We start from the raw sequence: 24513 nt of genomic DNA on the forward strand, positions 1-24513 counted from the left end.
ACCTCAGGAGGCAGGGCAGGAGGGTGACCAGACTGATAAAGCCTCTCTGGAGGATGACTTGGAGGCTGGTCAAGTAGACAAGATCCTTCTGGAGACCGGGGAAGCCAGCACCAGACGAGCAGGACAAGCAGACCACCGGACGGCTGAGCAGGAGGTGGTCAGCCAGAGATCTGGCTAGGCGTTGGCAAAGACGGCCATATGATGATCTCGGCGGTCAGGCAGTGTATCAACAGGAACTGTCGACAGGAAATCTGGAGCTTGTGTCAGCTGGACTGCCAACAGGATGTCAAGAGCAGATGTCGACCGGACCACTGACTGGGAAGCAGGAGCATGCTGGACCTGCAAGGACCCCGAAGCAGGAACAGACGGGACATTGGCGGGAACGGCTAGCTGACTGGGGTGCTGGCTGGAGGTTAGCAAGCTTGAAGTAGTCGGCTTGGGTGAAGGCTGGAAGCCAGAAGGCCATTTAGCATCTAGCATTTTCCTTTCTCCCTTCACCATAACAACACACCAGGGAATATGACAGTTAAAAAAATTCATCATCAAATGAAGTGCCTGCACAGTGCACGGTTCAGTTTGTACTGTCACAGCACAAGCAGGGAGGATACAAATGCAGACACACTCAAAGACAGGTAAATTCAGTGAAGGTACTTTAATGAGACAAAAAAAAAAGTATCCTGTAAAAGCAACAGGCAAATAACAGGAAATACACAAACTGACAAATAGAACCCAGACGCTGTGTCTCAAATCACATACCAGACTCACACTTGCTGTTATGAGAGTGTAGGTACATTCACACTGACAAGTACAGTTACATGCAGTGCATTACAAGTACCCACATGGGGAACTATAAATGGTAGAAATAATTGAGTGTAAAACGATGGACACTTCTCACCCTCAACGGTCGCCATCTTGGCTATGTAGCACATGGGGAGGAGCCGCCAGTGGATTTTCAAACTTGTGAAAATGGAAATAAAGGAAGGACACATTGTCTGTGTTGATGGTGGTGTAATTTGGATGTGCCATGAAACAGGCGGGCAAGAAGTAAGAAAGTAAAACATTCATTTTTAAGTCAAGTGAGCAAAGCAGCTGCTGGAAATTTTGGCGGCCGACAATCGTGGTCACGTGATGTCATTTCAAGTGAGTGCACATCAGCAGTGTTTTTTTTTTTTGGAACATTACCATATTGAAATTCACGCACTACACCGGTGAATGTACTGTGTACACAGTGTACTACATGTGAGTGTACTGACTGAAGAATCTGACTTGAGACTAAATACACAAGACAAGGGGAATACTAATCAGGGTAGGAGGCAATAAGAAACAGAAATAAAACAACCATACACACAAAAGAAAAGTGATTTCTAAATAAAACAGGAAACACTAAACATAGTCCAGGCAGGAAGACACAAGGATATGGAAGGTGGATTGGTCCAAAACGTCTATTTTGACGCCCACGTTTTAACCTGTCCTCGCGATTCTCCTCCTCACGAACTCTCTTTTTAAAATAATCTGTGATTTGAGACATTTCCGCCAGAAAAAAAACAAAAAAACATACACGATGGGATGTAACTTAGGGAAACTTTTCAAGAAGCTCGGGTGTAAAAGAGATAATATTTAGTTGTTTGAATCGCCACTAAATCAGGTCACCACCTCCTTCCTCAGGCAGAAAATCCAGTGCGTTCGTATTCTTCCTCTTTGGTCATTTCGGATGGCTCTGCCTGATGCATGGATTACGATACAGTGCCAATATATTGGCATAGTGGCGTACAGCCGCAATTGCAGTTACAAATCCACCAAGTACTGAGAAAACAAGTAGACCTACTGGAATTTTGTCACGAGGCGGAGGTGGCGCGAAATTTGTCGTTTACATTGAAATCGATTGCTTACTGAACCCAAATACTTTCTTTCCTCCTCCTCTGCTCAAATTTTAGACGTTTTAGCGTAGAACAGTTACATATTACAAATTTAGGACGTGTAAATTTAACATCTTAACACAGACATAAAAAATAGATGTTTTGAACCAATTCTTATATAACTTATACTTTCAGTCTGAAAACATGACACATGCCATGACACAGTTTTAAGATTCACCCCAGCAGTAACAGAGGATAACTCATCCACCATGTTGATCTAACTGAGGCAGATAGTGGTGTCGTTGGCTCTTTTGTCCCCATCACCGTACATCACTCTCTGCTGCCTCCTGCCCCTCGCTGAGATCTGCAGCACAGATCTGAATACAGGACGGCATTGTAAGTAGTAACCGGCAGTTCTTGTACATACAGGGAACTGTGAGAGAAGAGATTCTTAAACAGAAGCAGGCAGATATCATCGGAGGAGGTAGAAAATTCTGATTTGACTAAAGAAAATCAATGAGACATATTCTGCAATTGACTTGTTTCCTATGATCCAGAGACACAGAATAAAGTTTGGGTATTTCATCTTTAGCTAAAATAAGTCTGTTGGATAAAAACAACATAGAACTGTGAATTTACATTTTCAAAGACATTGCTTGTGTTTTTTATGCCTCCGCACTGGCAGTCGGAGCGGGAGGTTCTCATGGACACAATATCTCAGTAACACCTTGATGGAACTTCTTCAGATTTGTCACAAACATTCACTAGGACTCAAGGATAACTGATTAGATTTTGGTGGCTAAAGGTCACTGTGATCTCACAAAAAACTTTTTAGCCATTACGCAAGACTTCACACAGCAATTATGACAACATTTCACACGAATAGATAATATTTTATATGAGTCTGGATACACAGGGATGTAACGCAGCAATTCTAGTTTTATATGTTGTTTATAGTGGACATCAAGTCATTGTTCTTCTCTCCTCTCTGCGATCTTGCATCAAGGCAGAACTTTAGAATAAAAAAAGAATGAAATGCAATAAAATTAAAATGGGATAAAGTAAAATTGGGCTATGGAAATAGTTAGGTAATCATTTAACTTTGAATAGGTGAATAAAGGGAATAAAGCTCAGATCTATTTTACAGAGGTCTTTCCTGTCTAAGTAGACTCAGTTATCTCACCCAGGTAGTAATCAGAATATCACACAGTTATGATGAAATTAATTATGAACAAACAAAAAATAAAACCTTCACTGTCAGGCTTTGATCCAGGGCCTCATCACAGCCTGGGAAGCCGAAGTACAAATACAACAAGTGCAACAAATTGTTAAAGAACCGCATTTTCAGTATGTGCTTTATGAGAAGAGAACAAGGTGCTTTATAATGTTTTACGGGCACTGGCCCGCTCATCTCGAGGAATTCCCATGTCCTGCTTAAAGACACTTCAACATGTGAACAGGAGGGGCCGGGGTTAAATACCATGTCTACAATCAATGGCCAACCTGCTGTATCAAACTACCACAGCTGCCAGTGTGGCTCAGGCCAGTTAACCAATCAGCACAATCAACACAAAATGAACCAATTACAGCAAAGACCTCCAGGTAGCACAACTTTTGACAAATTTTCCTGTTTACGGAAATATAAAAGCGGATTAAGTTGGTCTTTATATCCACCACAGAGGACATTGAAAAAAAGTGTCAGAGGGTAAAATTTGGTGCATGTCATTGAAAAATTGAAACAAAACAATTTTTATATTTAGGAACATCCTAAATTCATAGTTTTAAATCGCTTATCCCTCTTGCTCCAATAAGAGAAGAGGTGTTTGAAAGTTTCAAAAGTCATTATGCCTATTGTGATCGACACCCCACAAATGAGATATCATTGGAAAGACCAGGATGTCCAGCTAAATAGTTATTGAAATGCAGAAGAAGATGACATGCCCCCCACAGAAGACAAAAATGCAGTAGTCGAGATGCCTAATCTCAATGTTTACCCGTTATTTTTTCCAGGATCTCGCATATGGTTTAATGTGATCAGCTCTGGGCTCTTTGTGCAGGCTGTAGGAAGCCCACCTCAGCTCCCTGCCCGAGCAGCAATATAGGTGGTTATCTGACTCCGTGTATGCACAGCCACCGCTCTCACCTTATCAGCAGTCTGAAGCTTGCATGCTCAATCACCTGATTTGTCAAGGGTGACTCCAAAAGATTCTGATAGGCACTCCGCAAATCACCCAGTTGATCTAAAATATCGACCAGCCACAAAAAGTCATTACACACAATAATGGCGGGCAGGACCTTGAAGATGTGACTTAATTAGGTTTCAAATGGCTTCAAAAATGCCTTCAAATCCGCTCCCCTGGAGAGTTATGCAGTCTTGGATTTTTCTCAGTGATTACAGGTGTAGAAAGTGAGGCACACCGCCACTGACAATGCCGCTGCTGCTTCTAACTATGGTTGATAGCAGCAGCACAAACATCACACATGTACAGTCACACAAATTCACACCGCTGCTGCTCTTTAGCATGCTTGTCTGCTTCAGCCTGTATTTTCCTCACGCCTGATAATGATTTAGGCAGACAGAAAGCATATACCACTGCTGCAGCTGCAGAAAACCTTTGCTGAAGCAAACGATATGTTTCCCTAATGAAATTTTGAAAATAATTGAATGTAAATGGTTTTTCAGGCCTTGATGGAGCTGCATACATTGGCAGTATTTAAATGACTGATGTGAGTGCTCTGTCTGCCATTGTTTTTTTAAGTCACTGCTGAGACAAAAACTATTTGTCATTTACCTCCAACCTAGGACTTCACGTTCAGCAAAAGAAAAACAGCAGCTTTTGCAATGAATAATTATGACATAATTACATTTTTGATTTCCCTGTATCTAAGCAGATAGGATTTCTTTTCTTACTCACAATGCTGTTCCATGTCTCCTCACAGAAAACCAAGATTTCCACGTATGATAAGATGTGGGAGTTCATGAGCAGTCGCAGACACTCGGTGATGGTGAAGAACGTTGAGGAAGGGATTCACCGCGTGCTCACTTCAGACTACGCATTCCTCATGGAGTCCACCACCATCGAGTTCGTCACGCAGCGCAACTGCAACCTCACCCAGATCGGAGGCCTTATCGACTCCAAAGCCTACGGGGTCGGCACCCCAATGGGTATGTACACTACGTTTAGAATACAACTTGTTGCCTGTACATGCTCTAGATATACAGTACATCCAAAAACCAGGGGGCTACTCAGTTATTGAGGTGTGAAATCAGCTAGCTACAGTTCCAGGTGTTGCAGTGAGAGGTGCTGTAGCAGGCAGCAGCAGGACAAAGCCGGCTTCTTTGAATTGTGCTTCCTTCAAGTTCAAGCTTGAGAGTTATTTTTCAAGTGAGACAACCCTGTACATTATTCTTTCTTAAATACATGTATGCTCTGCATTCCAGGGCTCGCTGTCATTTCACAATATTTAATGAGTCTGTGCATATAAAATATCTTATTACATGACAATGACTTAGCTAATCCTCTCAAGTAATACTGTCTCCAAACATAACTAGTAAATCAGAAGATGGAACAAAAGTAAGATCCTACCTTGTTGCAAATTAAAAGCTGTGTTAACTGTATTTGGTGCGTTTATGCTGCACTGCATCCCTGAGGGTAACCTGTGGGGGGGGGGGGGGGATACTGAGCGGGAAAAATCCTGGGGCTCCAGCAGGCAGAAGAACATTTTAACAGAACTAGAAGGATGAACAGAGAGGGAGGCTCCACAGCAGAGTGTCTTAATCCTGTTACAAACACAGTGAGAAGAAAAACTCACAAAACTAAATACCTGTGGAATTGCAACTGACAGACATCCTTGCATGATGACCTCATGCAAAAGTCGGATCTTCATCTGTATCATATTCCTCAGCAGAGAGGGGATTGTCAAACACTTCCTGCAGCGTTAATGCCTCCTGCATCCTGGCTTTTGAACTATGTACTGTCTCAATGAATGTCAGTCTTATTGACATGAGGCTTGAAAGCACTGGCGACTTATTATTTCGTAGAATGCTTCTATGTCACAACTTGACTCTAAAGTCATGATGAAAAGGGAAAGACATGCAGGATGAAGGCAAATAATGAGAAATGTATTTATTAATTTTTATCAAAACATAAAGACAAGATAGAAAAATTGCTGATGTCATATCAATGTTTCATGTGACAGGTTGAAAGAAATTCAATCAAACATACAAGGCGAAAGACTAAGGGCTCTATCTTACACTTGGCAGAAAGTACAACACAAGTGTCTTTGCTAGTTTCAGACTCACACAGTTGTCATTTTCCCATCCAGTGCCCATGTTGTTTAATAGAAAATACACTTACGCCCATCTGAGTGCCCACGGGTGTGTTGGTCTTAAAATGAGCTGTGTTCAGGAGCATTGTCGGTGCATTGCTATCTTGAGCCTTGAGCTGAAAGCAATTGCGAGATTGACCAACAAAAACCTGATCTTAAGTCAGTGGCGCAGTATTTCACTGCCTTTTAAGGGCCTACATAGGCGTGTGCCTGTTGCGCACAGCATGTTGGGATAAATCAAGTGGAACATTAGAAAACAGCCTCAGAAGGTCAGAGCATATTTAGTGTTATAAAACAGTGCCATGCAACGTGTGACACGTGAGGCTCTGCAGAGAAGGGTTCTTTCTTACTACCTGGTAAATCCACCATAGTGTTTCCCATCTATCAACTAAAGTTGTCCACCACAGTTTCATAATGAAGCTTTAAACCAAGATTTATTCAAACTTCTCGTCATATAATATAAAAGATGTCTAACATTGTGTTTTGTTGCTTGACTGTAGAGCTGTGTACAGAGCGTTGATTTGTTCATCTGGCTTTTAAAGGGAATGGGACACTGTCATTGGTTTGTTAGATATTACGCCCAAAAAACATGATTAATTGACAGATTAAGTAGAACCCTTTTGAACCATGTGCCTGGAGCAGTGACTGGTTTTTCCGCAGATACCCTAAATGTATTTGTGCCACACGCTCTAGACTATATGCTTTGGATCGTTACAATCAAATTTGAAATAAGATGTGCATAGTCACCACTTGATAATCTAATCCATATTCAAACCATGCTTGTCCTTTAAAAGAGGTGTGGTGAGTGGGGGAAGTGGATCATCCCACACTCAATGTGTCACTGGAGAATTTGTCACTTTACCCTTAATATCTAGCTTTACCCTGTTATTTATGCTGATAGTGTAATGGTTGTCAAAATCATCTTACTGTCTACTATTTGATAGTATTACATATTGCGCTCTTTATTGAAGATACATAGTGAAATATCCAACAACCAAGATGCATTTGTGACTTCACAAATGAAATGATAATATGGAGCATGCTTTATGTTCATGCTAAAATTCAGCCTGATATTTGGGATGTTTGGGAATTTTTAGATCAGCAATAGAATTCTTTAAAAATAATTTAAAAGTCTACTATGACATGTTGACATGAAAATGAAAACACTTTCACGCATTTTCTATTAGCAACTCTGGTCAAAATATCCTAAGCATCAGCCTTCAGAAATCTCCCTCAGTACCCAGCAGCTGTATTGTCCTTACAAAATTGGTGAAATGTCCTCTGGGAGACTGAGTGTTGGCAAGGTCGTCTGCTGCTGTTTGTGTATGCTCTGCTGGTCAGCCACACAAGGTAATTTGAGTGACTGTAGCTGTGTGTGAAAACAGTGGAGGTAGGCTATATTTTCTTTGGGTGATTGCATTTCCTGACTGATGTGCTCCTTTTGAAGGTTTGCTACTGTGTGTTTGCGTGTGTGTGTGTGTGTATGTTTGTGTTTGTGTGTGTGTTTGCGTGTGTGTGTGTGTGTGTGTGTGAGTGAGAGAGAGCGAGGGAGGGAGAGACAGAGTGTGTGTGTGTGTTTGCATGTGTGTGTGTGTGTGTGTGTGTGTGAGTGTGTGTGAGAGAGAGAGGGAGAGACAGAGTATGTGTGTGTGTGTGTGTGTGTGTGTGTGTGTGTGTGTGTGTGTTTGTGTGTCTGCAGATATGCATTTTCCTAAGTGACTGCGTACTTGACTATAAGCACACAGCGGTGTACATTGCATATATTTTACTGATCATTTACTGGACATTTATTCATATAATACACGTGGCTTCATGTGTGTGTGTCACTGAGAGAAAGACAGGAAGCTTACGAGGTGAAGGTAATGAAGGGAAAGTGAGTGTACCACACAGTTGTTGTCTGAACTGGAAAAAAAGGAAGGGTGTTAGCATCATTACTCCCTGGTGGCCCATTCACATGCTGTCAAGACAAGGTATTTAAATTGCTAATCCTAGCCTTTATTACCCTTTACCATATGCAGCCTGTATTCCCATATAGCCAGGACATTTAGCATATATCTAATTGACTTGAACAGAGAGTATGTGTTAGCCTGCATTAGTACCTGGGCTCTGACAGAGCTACAGCACTCACTGCTCGGCCCCTTGGCATCTGCCTCAGCTCTGTAATGGACGGACCTACTTCACCTCCCAGGTGTTAGTCATTGCTGAATCTAATGGTGTGTTTACTCCATTAAATAGCTAATGGTAAATCCTTTTAATTCTCAGGACAACACTTACACATATTAAGGACTCAGGTAGAACAGAGATCCTATATGTGTCAGGAGAAGTGAATGTGTTCTATCAATGTCTGTATTCACTTCAATTAATTGAGATTTAACTGTATGACATTCAGAATATATATCTGAAAGTGCATATACATATACAGTATATATAGAATAAAAACATTGTTTGTAATCTATATCAGATACTCCATGTTATGGTACTGAAATGAGAAAGTGGTATCAAGTCATCTGTAATTATAACTGAACAAAACAAAACAGTGAAGATAAAAATATATTCCCTATTCATCATAGCAGTTTAATCTCCTGTATCTGCCCAAGCGACCATACCATGAGTGTGTGCTGGGAGCCAGGCAGGGGAGTGTCTGCCCTCCACAGTCTCAGAGTGTGAAGTTAACATTATTTTTCTTCTTTTCCTCTCTTGAAGCTGATGTTTCCGGCAGTATTTAGAATACTGGGTACAATGTAGTGGAGAGAGATGGGTCCCAAAGCTGGGACACTGTGTTTAAAAAGGTTATTCCCTTTAGTTTTTTCCTTGTTATCGTTTGCTAAATTTGTTATTTTCTGACAGTGTGTGTATATTTCTAATATTATAGTCATTAAATGGAGTCACTGCCAGTGCTGCCATCACAGGTTTTATATGCCTACGTTGTATAGGCAGCTCCTGCAGATGACTGTATGGAGGCTATACATTATTCCTCCTCATCCCTTTTTCTTTGTCTTTCTCCCTGGGGACTATCAATCTTCATTTACCTTCATTAGGCTGCATTAATCAAATAAGGTAAAGGGGAAGTGTGTGTGCAGGCTGCTGTCCCTCCAGTCCTCTCTGCTGCTGCCTGCTGGGCTGTTTAGCTTCACCTCATAAACAGGAAGGGTCCTGAGAGAAAGAAGGTCTTATAGAATCATTAATTATAAGCATAAAATAAGAATAGCTGAAAAGACACATGAAGAGTCTTTATGTATTAGACCCCATCATGAAATTGCTACTTTTCATGCTATTTTTATGTGTATGCCCCCAATGAAGACAAAACGTTGGTGATGAAAATTTGAAGAAGACTGAGTCTTTATCTTTTATCCTAAGGTCTTAATTTGACCCAGAGCAGATTATGAGCTCATTGGACAGATCCAAAATGTGATACACTCAGCTGACTCTGATGAAGCCAGAGCTCAGCTCTTATCTTGCAGGGTTTTAACCAAACTAGACCGCATTTTGTACCTGCTGCACATTTTGGTGTTCTAACTAGTCTAATTTGTCTGACTATTACAGTAAGCAGGTCATGTGTATCTGCACTCATGAGATGGTATCAGCATCATCCATCATCATGCACAGAAATCCAACATATCATGAGTGCCAACCTAATTCAAGAACTGCTTACATACCCGAGAATCCTCTTTTTAAAAAAGTAGTAATGCTTTCTTGCTTATTCAAAATCCATAGAATGTATTCATTTAAGATACATTTATTTGCTGTTCTTTGTCTGTTCCTAGTCTTTACATGTAAAACTAGAGAGATCGCACCAGCTGTGATGCCTGTTGACATTCTGATCCATGTGTCCAAGCCATTACTTATATAATTGTGTAGTAATAACTATATTATTACATGAGAAGCAGTGCTCATGGGTCAGATCACACACATCTTCATTTTGAAAAAAAATGCCTGATCTTGTTGATGATGTAGAGGACTCACAAACTCCTGTTTCAATGATACAAATAGCATCACGGGGTTAAGAAGATGACAGTGTTGTGAGGCTTTGGGAGATACACACATTTAGGTGTTTAAATAAAATATGCATTGTAGGTTGATCTTGCTCAGAATCTGATTTGACAAATTCTTTCCTTGTGTTCCTGATGGAAATGTATTTCATTTTGATGTTCACTGATTAGTCACCGTCAGATGTCATCATATAAGAATAAAATCTGAATTATTTTAAGACAGACATATAAACACCTGGCATGGTATTCAAACCACCTCAGTGGTAGTTCCCGCTACACTAGGTGTCTCCAGGACCACATTTTGCCATGATGACACACACACACACACACACACACAGACTCACAAGGTGACAACAATACCAGCCCTGCTGTCGAGGCTGGTAACAAATGTCTCGATGCAGAGAGAGAGCAGAGAGAGAGCAGAGAGAGCAGACTGCTCTTGGTAGACTAGAAAAATACAAATGTTCACAGTGTCAGGCTTTGCAGCACATTTAAATTTTCTGCTTTTTTCTTCATTGAGAGACAATGCATTAGGGATCGGTGTGCTATTACTCTGCTTTGATCTTGCAGATTGCATCTGTGTGCGTCTGGATTCAGTAGGGCCTGTCACTTCACTCTGCACTCTTTCCTCAATCGAAGGATTAAATGCCTCTTCTATGGGCACACATGCAGAGGCCTCAGACTCAGGAGACAGTTCTCACTAGATTTGATTGACGTCACCTATAGTGCACCTCACCTTGTTTATTGACACAGCAGTGTGTGTAGCACCATATTAATATTCACACATTAGCTAGCATTTTATTTCCCTATGTGGTGACATCTGATGGTGACTAATCAGTGAACATCAAAATGAAATAAATTTCACAAGGCCTAAAAAGCCTCACAACACGGTCATCTGCTCAACCCCATGATGCTATTTGTATCATTTGAAACAGGAGTCCTTTACATCATCAGCAACATCAGGCATTTTTCTTCTTTACATAATCTGGCACATGTCAACTGTCCTCTAGTGAATTATCAATGTAATGCAGGAAGTAAATGTCTCTTATTTATCAAATTCAAAATGGCTGCCACTGTGTCGTCGCACACATGACTTACCAAGCTACTCATTCAGCTAATTCTGAGAAAGTGACCAATATTTTAAGGTGAGTATTTGCTGGATTGAAGCAATTTATAATAAGTGAAAATTGCTTACGATGATTTGGAAATGTACACATCAAATATTAAATACCAGGTATTTTTATGTAATATTTCTGTAAATCTCTATATCATCATTACAGTGAATTGTATGTTTTTATATTAAGTCATACATTATTTTAATAAGTTATTGAGTTATTTGAGTTTCATGTTAAGGGTACACTTACAGTGGAACAGTGAGTATTTACCATCATTTTATAATCTTCGTCAGAACTGGTGTGAACAGCAGAAAAGAGAGAGGAGAATCTTCTAATTCATATTTTTTGATAGTTTAGAGTCAAGAATGCACAAGCACAACTGACACAACACATCTGCTGAAGAGCATTACATAACATGTAGACAACTATATGCAGGAAGGAAAAGAGTAAGAAGAAAAAATATACAACAATGCAGTACCCAAGGCCAGTGTAGATAAATTATTTTATGTGCATTATTGTAGTATTTTTTTAAAAACTAATAACCTGTATTATACAATAAATTATATTATATAATAGAGATATTCTGCACTGAAGTACACATCAATAAAATAGTGATAAATTAATTAATTTATCAAAAACAAGATCAGTATTTATGATATCCATGTGTAAATTACACTATACATATGTATAGAAATATAAAGTATATGCACATATAATACATCTAAAATAAATTTAAAAAAAAATAACAATTGAGATACGCCTGATACATCACATATTACACAAACACAAATGTATGCAATTTATATTCCACCTTTTTCTGGAATGGATGTAGGAAAGGCCATCCCATAGTGATTTTTCCATTCACTGACTTATTACTTATAATGGGAAATGGACCTAAATGTCTCTGTTTGAATTTTGAGTTACGGTTTTAATCTGTAATATTTGGTATTAGATGTGTTTATGGCCTCTGAACTGATCAGGGAATAACAATATTAGTATTCCAGGTGTATATTAGTGTGGACCAAACTATACATGTAGGCTAATTAATACAATGGTCTGACCTCATTTGCATGTTTGACAATCCTTAAAAGTCCAATGAATAAAACAAGTAAAAAAAAAGAGTGTTTTATATTACACAAATACAAAATGAGAAGCACACAGGTTACCTGGTGTCCTCGGAAAGATTTAAAGTGGAAAGTGGAAGCCATTAGTGGAACTGTTGTTGTCGTCATTATTATTACTGAATATAACAGTATATACAGCTATTCCTGGTCTCTCTCTCTTTTCTCTTCCCCTCTCCCCACTCTCTCCCCTCTCCCCTTCTCTCCTTTCAACTCGACCCGTCGTTATGGTTATTGTGATGGTTCACAGGCCGAGTCTGGTCTGATGAATCTCAGTTTATTTGTACAGTCAGGATTTGGTGTCAACAGCATAGACTCAACCTGCTCATGTCCACAGTCCAGGTCAGTGGTGACGGTGTGAAGAATGCTGTCTTGGCACCTTAATACTAATCAGTCATTACACAGACAGCACTGAATGCCACAGCCTTTCTGTGTAACAGTGTCACAGTAATGTGTGTGAGACAAGTACAGCAGGAGCCATCTACTATAGACTAGAGGCTGATCAGAGCTGATGTGGACCAGGAAGAGAATTGAGTCCTCTTTCAAATGAACCTAAAATCATTCCACCTTGGTTTGGAGTTTGGTTTGTTTATAAAGGGCTATAAGTGAAAACGTCATATCACATATCTAGCTCTTTTCAGACCTGGTATTAACATTTGTGGACAACATTTGAGATCCGATCACTCAGACCACACACATACACACACACAAACACACACACACACACACACACACACACACACACACACACACACACACTGATAACAGACCTGTCTGTCAGATGGGATAAAAACAACAGCAATACATAAGTGTTTATTTGCATATAGAGCGGGGAAGTGAGAACCGTTAGTAAGGCTCTGCCAGAGGATCTCAAACAGTGATCAGGCTCATAGGGAATTAGCAGATCACAGATATAGGAGCCTGATGTTTCAAGGCTTTTAAAAAACAAGCAGTAACATCTTGACATCAACTTTAAAACTCACAGGTGACCAGTGAAGGGCAGCAAGGATTGGTGTGATGGGGCCACTTCTCTTAGAACATGGTAGATAAAAGCATGGATGACCTTTTCTAGATCTGCAGATGAAAGGAATCACTTAACCCTGGTTAAATATCCCAGTTGCACTTGCTATCAAAGGAAAACGCAGTAAAAAAAACACCTCTTTTTGACATGAATTGATAAGTCACTCAAACTTGATGAGAGCTTGTTAATGCTGCTGGTCATTGATCCAGGTGGTGTACAAATATGTAATTCTTTCTGATTTGGAGTCAATCAACTGCAGGAATTTTTTGTGCATCTAGTGTTCAACTTCATCAAGGCAGGACATCATAGATGACAAATTGATGGTGCCAGGTTTTATTGGAACATACAGTTGATTTTGTCCACATAGAAATGGAAATCAGAATCATATCTCACATGATTTGTCTGAGGTGTAGTATGTATATAGTACAGAAAAGGAGAAATGGAAAAAGACCCCTTTGGGTCCCCACAAAAGACAGGTGGACAGATATGAGATGAACCAATGAAGAGCCACATCACTGATGCCAACATTGTTTTTCAGATGGCTGATTAAGACATTGTGGTCCACTATGTCAAAGGCTGAATGAGGTATAAATGAGGACTAAAATGGAATATAGGCCTGCATCAGTGACAAGCAGTAAGTCACTGGTGAACAGACACTATTTTGTCTTCTAACATTTGATTATTGTTCAATAGAAGAATCCAGAGAAGGCCAGAGACAGAACCTTGAAGTATCACAGGCAAAACCAGGCTCACAATGCCACCTGGCTCTCAATATGAAAATGGTGGAGGATGTGCAGTATATTTTACAAATCTAATATGAAACCCATTTTCACTGTTGCTTTATTTTCTCAGAGCCACAGTCAGTCAGGGGGCATCAGATTGTTCTCCTGTTTCATGCTCATATGAACGTGGTTTACAACATTTGCCAGATGTGCAGCTGGCACAGAGCAGCACGGGTGTTGACTGCATCACACATTGCTCATTTTCATCTTACCCATGACATCACAGCTGAAGTTGTTCCATTTGTTTTGATCAGGCAGAGTGGGCCCAGTTTCAAGGCTGCCTGTTTCTTTGTGGTAGCGAATGATTTATCTGACACATGTTGGCTTGTTGTTCCATTCTGGAGCTGAAAGGAAGGTATCTACTGTAGATGACAATGAATAACAGGAACCAGAGTGCAATTCACATTTGCCATCACCATGGTGATAGATGCTCTTGAAACATGCTACGCAGCTTGGTCTGAAATGAAGAGTCAGATACCAGAAGCCCTTTGGCAGAGATGAAGGACAGAGGAGATGTTAAAGAGTGTGAACACGGCCTTGTGATTGCAGCCACACAAGCACACGGCAGCTCAAAGCTCAACTCCGGCAGGAAACACACTATTATTGTCACTTTTTGGTCCACTACATAATATTGTAGCTAAACTGGCTTTGCATACTAACTACTAATCACAGAGACTGCTACTCCACCGGAGCTACCCAATGATAATGTTTTCTAATCTAAACATGTTTTCCCCCCCTGTGCTGTGCTCTAGGGAGAGTTCATTCTAAGTGTTTGTGATAATAGGTGTTTTTTTTTTTTAATTAGTCAAGCTGCATTAACATCCTGATTGCAGTATATTGGCTGTACCATGGGGAGGTTTGAGGAATTGGAGTCTGGCAGGATTCTGTTTTTTTTTTTTTCTTACAAAGCTTTACCCGTCAGGTTTAATCAGGGATCTCAACGTATGACTGGTTTTGATCAGCAGAGCAGGGGAATGTGCTGGAGTGCTTTATCTGAGTGGAGAAGGGGAGGATTAGAGGGACAGAGGTTGCTGGGAAAACCAAAAAGAGTGGAGAATTCACTGGGCGTTCGGCAGACATCTGACATGGGCAGAAGGGAACAGTTCGGTGCTCTCTTTGGGGATGTTAACTTATTAAGCCAGGGAAACAGCTCACAGTGAAAACATTAGGACAGATTAAGCATGGCAACTGGTTTTAATTAGACAGGTATAATGAGTGGCACTATGAGCCCCACAAATGTAGTTTAGATTTATAAATTTAGTTTTGTTGGGCCTGTGAAATGGTAATGCCAGACATTAGCATTAATAATTTTCCATGTTAAATGTTCACAATGACATAAAGTGGAATGTAGACTGGAATGTGCTGAATGTTCACTGACATATAATGGAGCCTTTTGTTGAAATACACCAACTCACGGTAAAGTAGAGCAGGCGTTGAAATGAAGGTGCAAAAAGTGGTTTCCAGATGTACGGTCATAATAGGTTTTAAAACAATGAAATAAAAGTAATGAAAATTGCATGAAATAACTAATGCATTGAACAAGACTGAAAACATCATTCATAATAAAAGATGCTAAATCAAGCCATGGCAACATAATCACAATGATAATGGTAACATGCTGGGTATTAGACTGATAATCTTTACCATGGTCACCACTAGCATGTCAGCATGCTAACATTTGCTAATAAGCACTAAACACACAGTATAGCAGAGGTTGATTGAAAATGTTAATTAATGGTGATAAACAATTCCCAGCAAGAAGGTGCTGACTTTTCTCTCGATTCATAAAACTCTCCCTACTGAATTGCTTGCATATGTTAAAAAATATGAAAAATGTGAAAAACAAAATTCACTAATTAGAGGAATAATAGCACAATAGTAGGGGACTGTGTGATGGATTACTTTGTTTAAAGAATACTCTCTAGTAACGACCTAGAACAGCAGTAGCGGTAGCAGCAAAGAAACCAACAGAAACAAAAAGAATCACAGCAGAGGTAAGAAAGACAGAAGAGTCACACAGCAGTATGAAGAGGATCAAAACTGGTTGACTTGACGTATAGATCTCTCTATTGACTTGTCTTGTTCAAATCAGACTTAAAACATTTAGGATAGTACCCAAATTTCAGAATCTGAGGGAAACTAGTTATTCTGCGGGGGGCCTAACAAGTGTTTCTACAGTCAGCAGATAGGTGGTGTAGATGCTAAAAGCCTTCATCACACATGAAATACTTATAGCCATATAGTTAGTCTAGCATTAGCATTAGCTTCATGTTAGCTTAGTAGTAGCATAGCACTAGCTTTAACTTGCTTAGCTTAGCATTAACTTGGTGTTAGCTTTAGTTTAATGGGACAGAGGCCTACAAATGGCATCAGTGACCCAGAACTGAAATCTCAGACATCCGCTGATGTCACTGTTACCATGGTGTTACCATACTCCAATTCTTGGGCCTACAGAGGTGGACATAGTGTATCAAGGCCAGGAAGCTCCAGAGCGGCTGCTGATAGTCAAGGGGGAGAGGCGTAGTTTGCTGGGGCATGACCTCCTACAGTCAATTCTGTCACGGTTAGAGGTAAAGCTGGACCCAAATGCAGCCAACACAAGGGAGTAAATGGAAAAAGTTTAATAAACAAAAGAACTTACAAAACTGGTGAAAACTCAAAAATCCAAAATGTAGACAAACAGGAAGCCAAAGCACTAAGTAACCCAGGGGAACTTGAACAGACGATCTGACACAGACAAAGGGAAGCACAGAAACTAAAGAGACACAAGGGAGGCATGGGTGATTGAACACAGGTGAAACACATTACAACAACAAGGAGGGAAAGCAGAGTCTGAGAATAATTAGGTGTCAATGAGCCTATTGTGATCTCCTACTGGGCAACCCCGTTTGTGCCAATGTTGAAAGAAGATGGCGAGAAAAAAAGTTGGACATGAGTTATGCATACCAGGAGCTGCTGACTCAAAATAATATGACTACCAGAGGTTGCTTGAGTACAACCCCCTTGTGTTCTTCAAGGCACCATTGACATTTTTCTTCATAACATCACCCACGTTGCGGTCTATGTAGACAACATTTTGGTCAGAGGTAGAACAGAAGAGGAGCATTTGCAAAAATCTTGACCAAGTGTTGAAAAGAAGAAAGTCAGGCTGCATCTGAAGTGCACTAAGTTTTCCAAGCTCACGTACCTGGGCCACTAGATTACAGCTTAGGGTCTTTCTCTGGTGGGGGGATAAAGGATGATCCAAGTCCAAAGTACTTGGGCTTAGTGAACGACTACGGGGAGTTCTTCTCTGACCTCTCCACTGCTCTCGCCACTCTCTATCAGCTACTGCACAAAGATAGCTCATGGAAGTGGCAGAGTTTCAGAAGGTAAAAGAACTGTTACAAGGAAGGAAGACAAGGAAATCATCATATCAAGTGATGATGCATCACCCTATGGCGTGGTGGCAGTCCTTCCATCATATGGAGGATGGTTTTGAAATCGGGTATGTGTCAAGTTCACTCACAACAGCAGAAAGGGGGTAGTCACATTTAGAGAAGGAAGGACTAGCTCTAGTTTTTGTGATAAAATGCTTCCACCAGTAACATATGGTCAACCTTTTATTATCATAACAAACCATAAGCCCCTATTGGGTTTGTTTAGTGGTTTCAGTGACAGTGTAGCACTGGGCATTAACCCTATCAGCATACCAGTGTTGTATAGTGTACAAGGCAGGTAGTGAAAATAAAAATGTCAATGTCTTCAGCTGCCTTCCTCTCCCTGAGAGACTAAACCAAACTTGCCTATGCCCAGAAACTGCGTTTCTGTTAGACAGACTGTCCAACTCCCCAGTGATGGCAACACGAATCAAAATATGAAATGAGAGAGACTCATCATTGATTAAGAGATAGGTGATGCAGGCCTGGCCAGCAGCTGTTGAGCAGGAGGAGCTAAAGCTCAGAATCAGAATCAGAATCTGGTTTATTGCCAAGTAGGTTTTACAACACGCAAGGAATTTGTTTTGGTGCATATCAATAACAACTCAAAGATGACACGACTTAAAGAGTTTGTGTCTAGGGTGGGAGGGGTCGGCTACAATCTTTCCTGCTTGCCTCAAGGCCCTGGAGGTGTACAGGTCCTGGAGGGATGGCAGATTGCAGCCTATCACCTTCTCAGCAGTGTGAATGATACACTGCAGTCTGCTCTTGTCCTTGGCAGTGGCAGCAGCGTACCAGGTGGTGATGGAGGAGGTGAGGATGGACTGGATGATGGCAGTGTAGAAGTTCACCATCAATGTCCTCTGCAAGTAGATTCTTCAACTGCCGTAGGAAGTACATTCTCTGCTGGGCTTTCTTGGTGAGGAAGCTGATGTTCAGCTCCCACTTGAGGTCCTGTGTGAGAATGGTGCCCAGGAAACAGAAGTACTCTGCGGTGTCCATGGGGGAGTCACACATGGTGATGGGGGTGGGTGGGGCTGGGTTCTTGTGAAGTCCACTATCATCTCCACTGTCTTAAGAGCATTCAGCTTCAGGTTGTTCTGCCTGCACCAGGTCACCAGATGGTCAATCACCCACCTGAAGGCAGACTCATCCTCATCATAGATGAGTCCAATGAAGGTGGTGTCATCCGCAAACTTCAGGAGCTTGACTGACTGATGACTGGAGGTGCAAGTGTTTGTCTACAGGGAGAAGAGCAGAGGAGAAAGGGCACAGCCTTGGGGGGATCTGATGCTGATGGTCCAGGAGTCGGAGATATGCTTCCCCAGCTTTACATACTATTTACTGTCAGACAGGAAGTCAGTGATCCACCTGCAGGTTGAGTCAGGCACGTTCATCTGGGAGAGCTTATCCTGCAGCAGGGCTAGGATGATTGTGATGAAGGCAGATGTAAGTCCACAAACAGGATCCTGGCATAGGTCCCTGGCGAGTCCAGGTGCTGGAGGATGAAGTGGAGAACCATGTTGACAGCATTGTCTACAGACCTGTTGGCTCTGTAGGCAAACTGCAGGGGGTCCAGGAGTGGGTCAGTGATAGCTTTGAGGTGAGACAGCACAAGGCACACAAATGATTTCATAACCACAGAGGTCAAGACGACGGGTCTGTAGTCATTAAGTCCTGTGTTCCTTGGTTTTTTGGGGACTGGGGTGATGGTGGATGATTTGAAACAGGCTGGCACATAGCATGACTCCAGTGAGGTGTTAAAGATGTTTGTTAACACTGGAGACAGCTGATCAGCACAGTGCCTCAGGGTGGATGGGGAGACACAGTGAGGTCCAGCTCTTTTGTGGGGGTTCTGCTTGTTGAAGCATGTTAACATCCTTTTCCAGGATGGAGAGAATCGTTGCTTTGGTAGGAGAGGGGCGGGAGGCCTGAGGTGGCCAGTTTTGGAGGTGCCTGGGCCTCTGCTGAGGTGGGGGAAGTGAAACTGGTGGTCTGGAGATGGTGGATGGACTCACAGGGGATGGTGTCAGGACTGTCCCATTGTCTTTCAAATCTGCAGTAGAACTCATTTAGTTCATTGGCCAGGCACAAGTCGTTAAGTGCTTTAGGTTTGTAGTTGGTGATCTGTCTGAGCCCCTTCCAGACAGAAGCAGAGTCATTGGCTGAGAACTGCTGTTAAAGTTTCCTAGAATACAGTCGTTTAGCTTCTCTCACCACCTTGCTAAACCTGTACTTTGACTCTTTTAACCTGTCCCTGCTCTATGCAAAGTCTCAGCTGGACCTAAGTATTCATGCCAGCTGTGTCCACTTTGGATCCAGGGTGATTGTATCTCCAACTGGGTGGGTACAGGTGATGGACAAGCTGCATGCCGCCCACCCTGGGGTGTTTTGGATGAAGAGCCTTGCTAGATCGTTTGTGTGGTGTCCTGGGATGGACTGCATCTTAGAAGAAATGCTTTTAATTACTTTGAGATGTTCACAATGTCAAAGTAATTAAAAGCTCCACCCATGGTGGCCTGGTCCAGGGTCCACCAGGATTTTGCTGGTCCTTTTAGGGATCACAATGTAAGTACTGGTACACTCCCATTCTAAGTGGCTGGAAGCATATATCGTGTGAGCACCACTGCCTCAGTTTCCACAGAAACACTCAGAAGTATCTTTGCCATACATGGATTGCAAAATTTAAGGTAAACACAAGAAACTTGTGCTACAGAAAATGGACCAGACTTAGTGAATAGCTCCCTAAGCTTAACATGTCCTATGATAACTATTAATTTAGCTATACAGACTAATGAGCAATGATAACTAACATGTCTTTGGGGTCATCAGGTGGGAACCTCCTTTCACCAGTGTTTCGTCTAGTTGTTCCCACGACACCTCCAGGAGGCTAGACAGTGATCACTGGCGTCCCAGAGTCACTCCCCTAATGCCAGCCATCACTGCTCCTCACACCACGATTATTTTCTTTATCTTGCCTATGATACCACAAACAACACCATCATCAACTCTGACAAAACACACTAGCAGATTCAGCAAACAAACTCCCCTAAACAGTTGGAGAAAGTGGCGGCCATTTTGAATGAGGGAGGTAGAGTCAAGGAGAGATGCCTTTTTGAGCTAAACTCTCCCCCGCCGAATTAGTCTGTGCTCTACCTCCCCCTACTCCCCCACTCTCCAAGACAATGAGGGAGGTAGAGTCAGGGAGAGGTGCCTTTTTGGGCTAGATCTCCCCCACCGGATTAGGCTGTGCTCTACCCCCCCCCACTCTCCAACACCACACCATTTAACTCACACTATAAACCAATTCAAACAATACAAGCAAACAATACAGGCCACCTCTCCTGGACTAACCGCATGGTCTCAAAGAGGCTCACACAGGCCACACCCCCCACTTAAAAACACTTCCTCTTCCTGGATTTCTTCCTTGCTTCTCCTAAGAGTCTGTCTATCCTAAGTGCTCCCCCTGCTGGGCCCCAGCTACCATTATTTCTTCTCATCCAAATCCACTGACTGGATCTTGCTGCCTCATCTGACATGTCCTTTACTATTTTCCTCACACTCTGTCCACTTCCTCCTAACTCCCTCACCAAAGAGACAATAGACCTTGCTACAAATCCTCTACATCCTACTTCCACTGGACAAATCCTAACTTTCCATCCTCGCTGCTCTGCTTCTGCCCCTAACCCTACATACCTGAGCTTTTTCCTTTCATATGCTTCTTCAACTAAGGCCTCCCACGGAACAGTCAGCTCTATGAAATATACTTTCATTCTACTCCTAGACCACAAGACTATGTCAGGCCTTAGCTTTGTACTGGCTATTTCCTGGGAAACAACAAGCTTTCCTCCTAAATCTACCTGCATTTCCCAATCACAAGCATCCTCTAAGCTGCCTTGCCTCCTTGTTGTTTTACCAACTTTCTCTCCCTCTTGAACAAACTTGATTGCAACTCTCTTTATTTTAGGCCCTCCTAAATTTGTCTGCCTCCGTAACTCTTCAATTCCTGCAGCTAAGCTTTTTAAAACCTGGTTACGTCACCACGTATACCTGCCTTGCGACAGACTAACCTTACAGCCTGACAGAATGTGCTTTAAAGTTGCAGTACCTGAACACAATGAACATAGTGGGTCTCCATTTACCCAGAGTTTTAGGTTCTGGGGAGTTGGCAATACGTCATAAGTTGCCCCTATCAAAAATCTAATACTACTTTCCTCCATACTCCACAGCTCTTTCCAGCTAAGCAAAATACTGTTGTGACTGACAAAGGGCCCACTTTCACTCATGATGTGTCCCAGGAGTTCATGGAGAAAAATGGGATCCAACATGTCCGCACTGCACCCTATCACCTTGCCTCAAACAGCTTATCAGAACATACCTTTGAAATTTAAGAAGATGGTCTGCGAAAGATGCCAGGACACTCGATGGAAACTAAGCTTTTCCATTTCTTGTTCCAATACTGGATCACTCCTCACACAATGACAGGATTACCCCTAACAGAGATGTTATTGGGAACAAGGGTTTAATCTCATCTAGATCTCCTCCATCCGGATGTTGGAAATTATCATGCAGAACCACTGTAATTATAATTAATCTCAGATTAAGCACAACGACACAAAATAATAGAATGGTTTCTCTTGCTGATCAGTTGAGTGTCTTATCAAGCACAAATTAACTTTCAGGAAAGACCTAACCTGGATTTAGAACAAGCAACCAAAGATTTATCATTACAAACTAACAAAAATACAACACACAGCAACACTGTGGTCGCCTGTGGCTTAGAGAGGGGTCAGTCTGCAGACTGCAAGAAAGGGGGCGTAACTGCAAGTTGTACAAATCCCACAGAACCACATGACAGGTCAAAACAAGATGCTGTCAGCAAGATGGCAGATCGTGTGAAAACAATGGTAGCTAGACAAGAATGATTGTTTTAAGCCTGTTTCACTACGATTTCATTAAAAATTGCCACTACTGCACATAAAATGAAACATATATAACTGCATATAACTAATGATTGCAACACTGACACATGTGCACACACACAAACAATTCGACCAGCTGATTGTTTCATGGAGCTGAAAGCCATTAACAGCTGTTTCTACATGCTTTGATTAATTAGTGCTTTATTTGTGATGACAATTTTGTTTTAACGTAGCCACAAAATGTGTAAAATAACTCTGGGTATCTGAGGAAGTGAGACAGAGAGTGGTGAGCACATAGGGCACGCGCATAAGGTTACGAGGGTAACTGTGTGTTTTTAAAACTTATTCAGCGGTCCAACACCACAGCTCGCAGCTAGTTAGCATGGCTGCCGTGCTTAAACCCTTTTCACATTGAAGTGGGAGGCACAGCAGTATGATGTAACATGAAGTGGGCCTTACTGCAAGTGGGCATAATTATAAGTGGACGTAACTGTATTAACAAATATTGCAACCTGCAGAGGGATCCTTTTGGTAGCTCTGGAGGTAGAGCGAATCATCCACTAATCAGAAGGTGGTTCAATCCCGGCTCTTCCAGTCTGCATGTTGAAGTGTCCTTGGGCAAAATACTGAACCATACCAGTTTATGAGTGTGTGTATGTATGGTACAAGTGGTGTATTAGTAGTAGAAAGCTTTGTATGAATGTGTGTGTGTGAATGGGTGAACGTGGCTTGTAGTGTAAAGTGCTTTGAGTGGTCGATAAGATGAGAAAAGCCCTATGTAAGTACAGTCCATTTACCATTTAACAAAAGCTAACTACACATACAATGACACTACAGTGAAGGGATGGATGAATGTAATACTAGTGTTTGACAGAGAAAATATGCAACAGGTGAATAAACCAAAATAATGTGACCTCCAGCTGGTAAAAGCGGTGGTAAATTTAGAATCATGTTTGGATAGAGGGGAAGTGTCTGAGAGTGAGGGTGAGTGAATGTGTGCATTCACGTATCTCAGTGTGCCTTGGTTCTCTCTGTCCAACAGTGAGGTTAGATTCCCTTTACTTTTTAATCCCATTTTAATAATGTTCTGTATGTATTTCTATGTACATTGAAAAAGAGTTGTTGAGGTTAACCAGTCGTCAAAGCAGGCCGGAAGCCCCCTGCTGCTAGAGGGGCCTGTGGAATTTCCAATTTGGCTCTTAGTAGTTGGTTGTTATGTGGTCTTATCTCTGCTTCCTCCAAAAAGGTCTTTGATTGAAATTAAATGTAATCCATATTCTGTCAGACTGATTTTCCTTCTTTATGTTTGGTCGAGTGTGCAGTTTGGAAATCTGAGGAGTAGCACATAAGATGCTACTTAAACTTTGACTGATCATCAAAGTCAATTAATCTGACAATCTTCCTCTTATAAGACAAAGGCCCTGACTCAGTCATGTTGGTTGCTCATGCTGACCTCATCTCTTTTGGTCCTTCAGGCTCTCCGTACAGAGATAGAATCACTATTGCCATCCTGCAGCTTCAGGAGGAAGGGAAGCTGCACATGATGAAGGAGAGGTGGTGGAGAGGAAACGGCTGTCCAGAGGAAGAGAGTAAGGAGGCCAGCGCCCTCGGTGTGCAGAACATCGGAGGGATCTTTATTGTCCTAGCCGCTGGACTTGTCCTCTCTGTTTTTGTGGCTGTGGGAGAGTTCCTCTACAAGTCCAAACAGAACGCACAACTTGAAAAGGTAAGAAACACCTCTGACAATCATCTCTGATTTGTTATTTAAAACAATGATAGCAGAATTTCTTACCATAACCACACGTGCCATGAAAGGCAGTCTCATGGCAAATACAAATAAATCTATAAATGTTAACAAAATAAACAAAATATATGCCAAATATTTTAATTTTTTATCATTTCCTCTATATCATTTAAAGACATCATCTGTTTGCCAATTTGTGGAAAGTCACACTATAA

The 24513-nt window shown here is 41.6% G+C and overlaps 1 protein-coding gene across 2 annotated transcripts in view; it reads left to right on the forward strand.

The window, feature by feature from the left end:
* Window positions 1–24513, forward strand: part of grik2 (glutamate receptor, ionotropic, kainate 2) — a 332322-nt gene that overhangs the window by 283892 nt on the left and 23917 nt on the right. For both annotated transcript variants that reach the window (XM_056379853.1, XM_056379852.1), the window contains exons 15-16: window positions 4797–5022; window positions 24030–24280. In XM_056379853.1, coding sequence (XP_056235828.1) covers window positions 4797–5022; window positions 24030–24280 — 477 coding nt within the window. The remainder of the gene's footprint in view (window positions 1–4796; window positions 5023–24029; window positions 24281–24513) is intronic.

This window comes from Seriola aureovittata, chromosome 7, assembly GCF_021018895.1.
Source record: "Seriola aureovittata isolate HTS-2021-v1 ecotype China chromosome 7, ASM2101889v1, whole genome shotgun sequence".
Lineage (NCBI taxonomy): Eukaryota > Metazoa > Chordata > Actinopteri > Carangiformes > Carangidae > Seriola > Seriola aureovittata.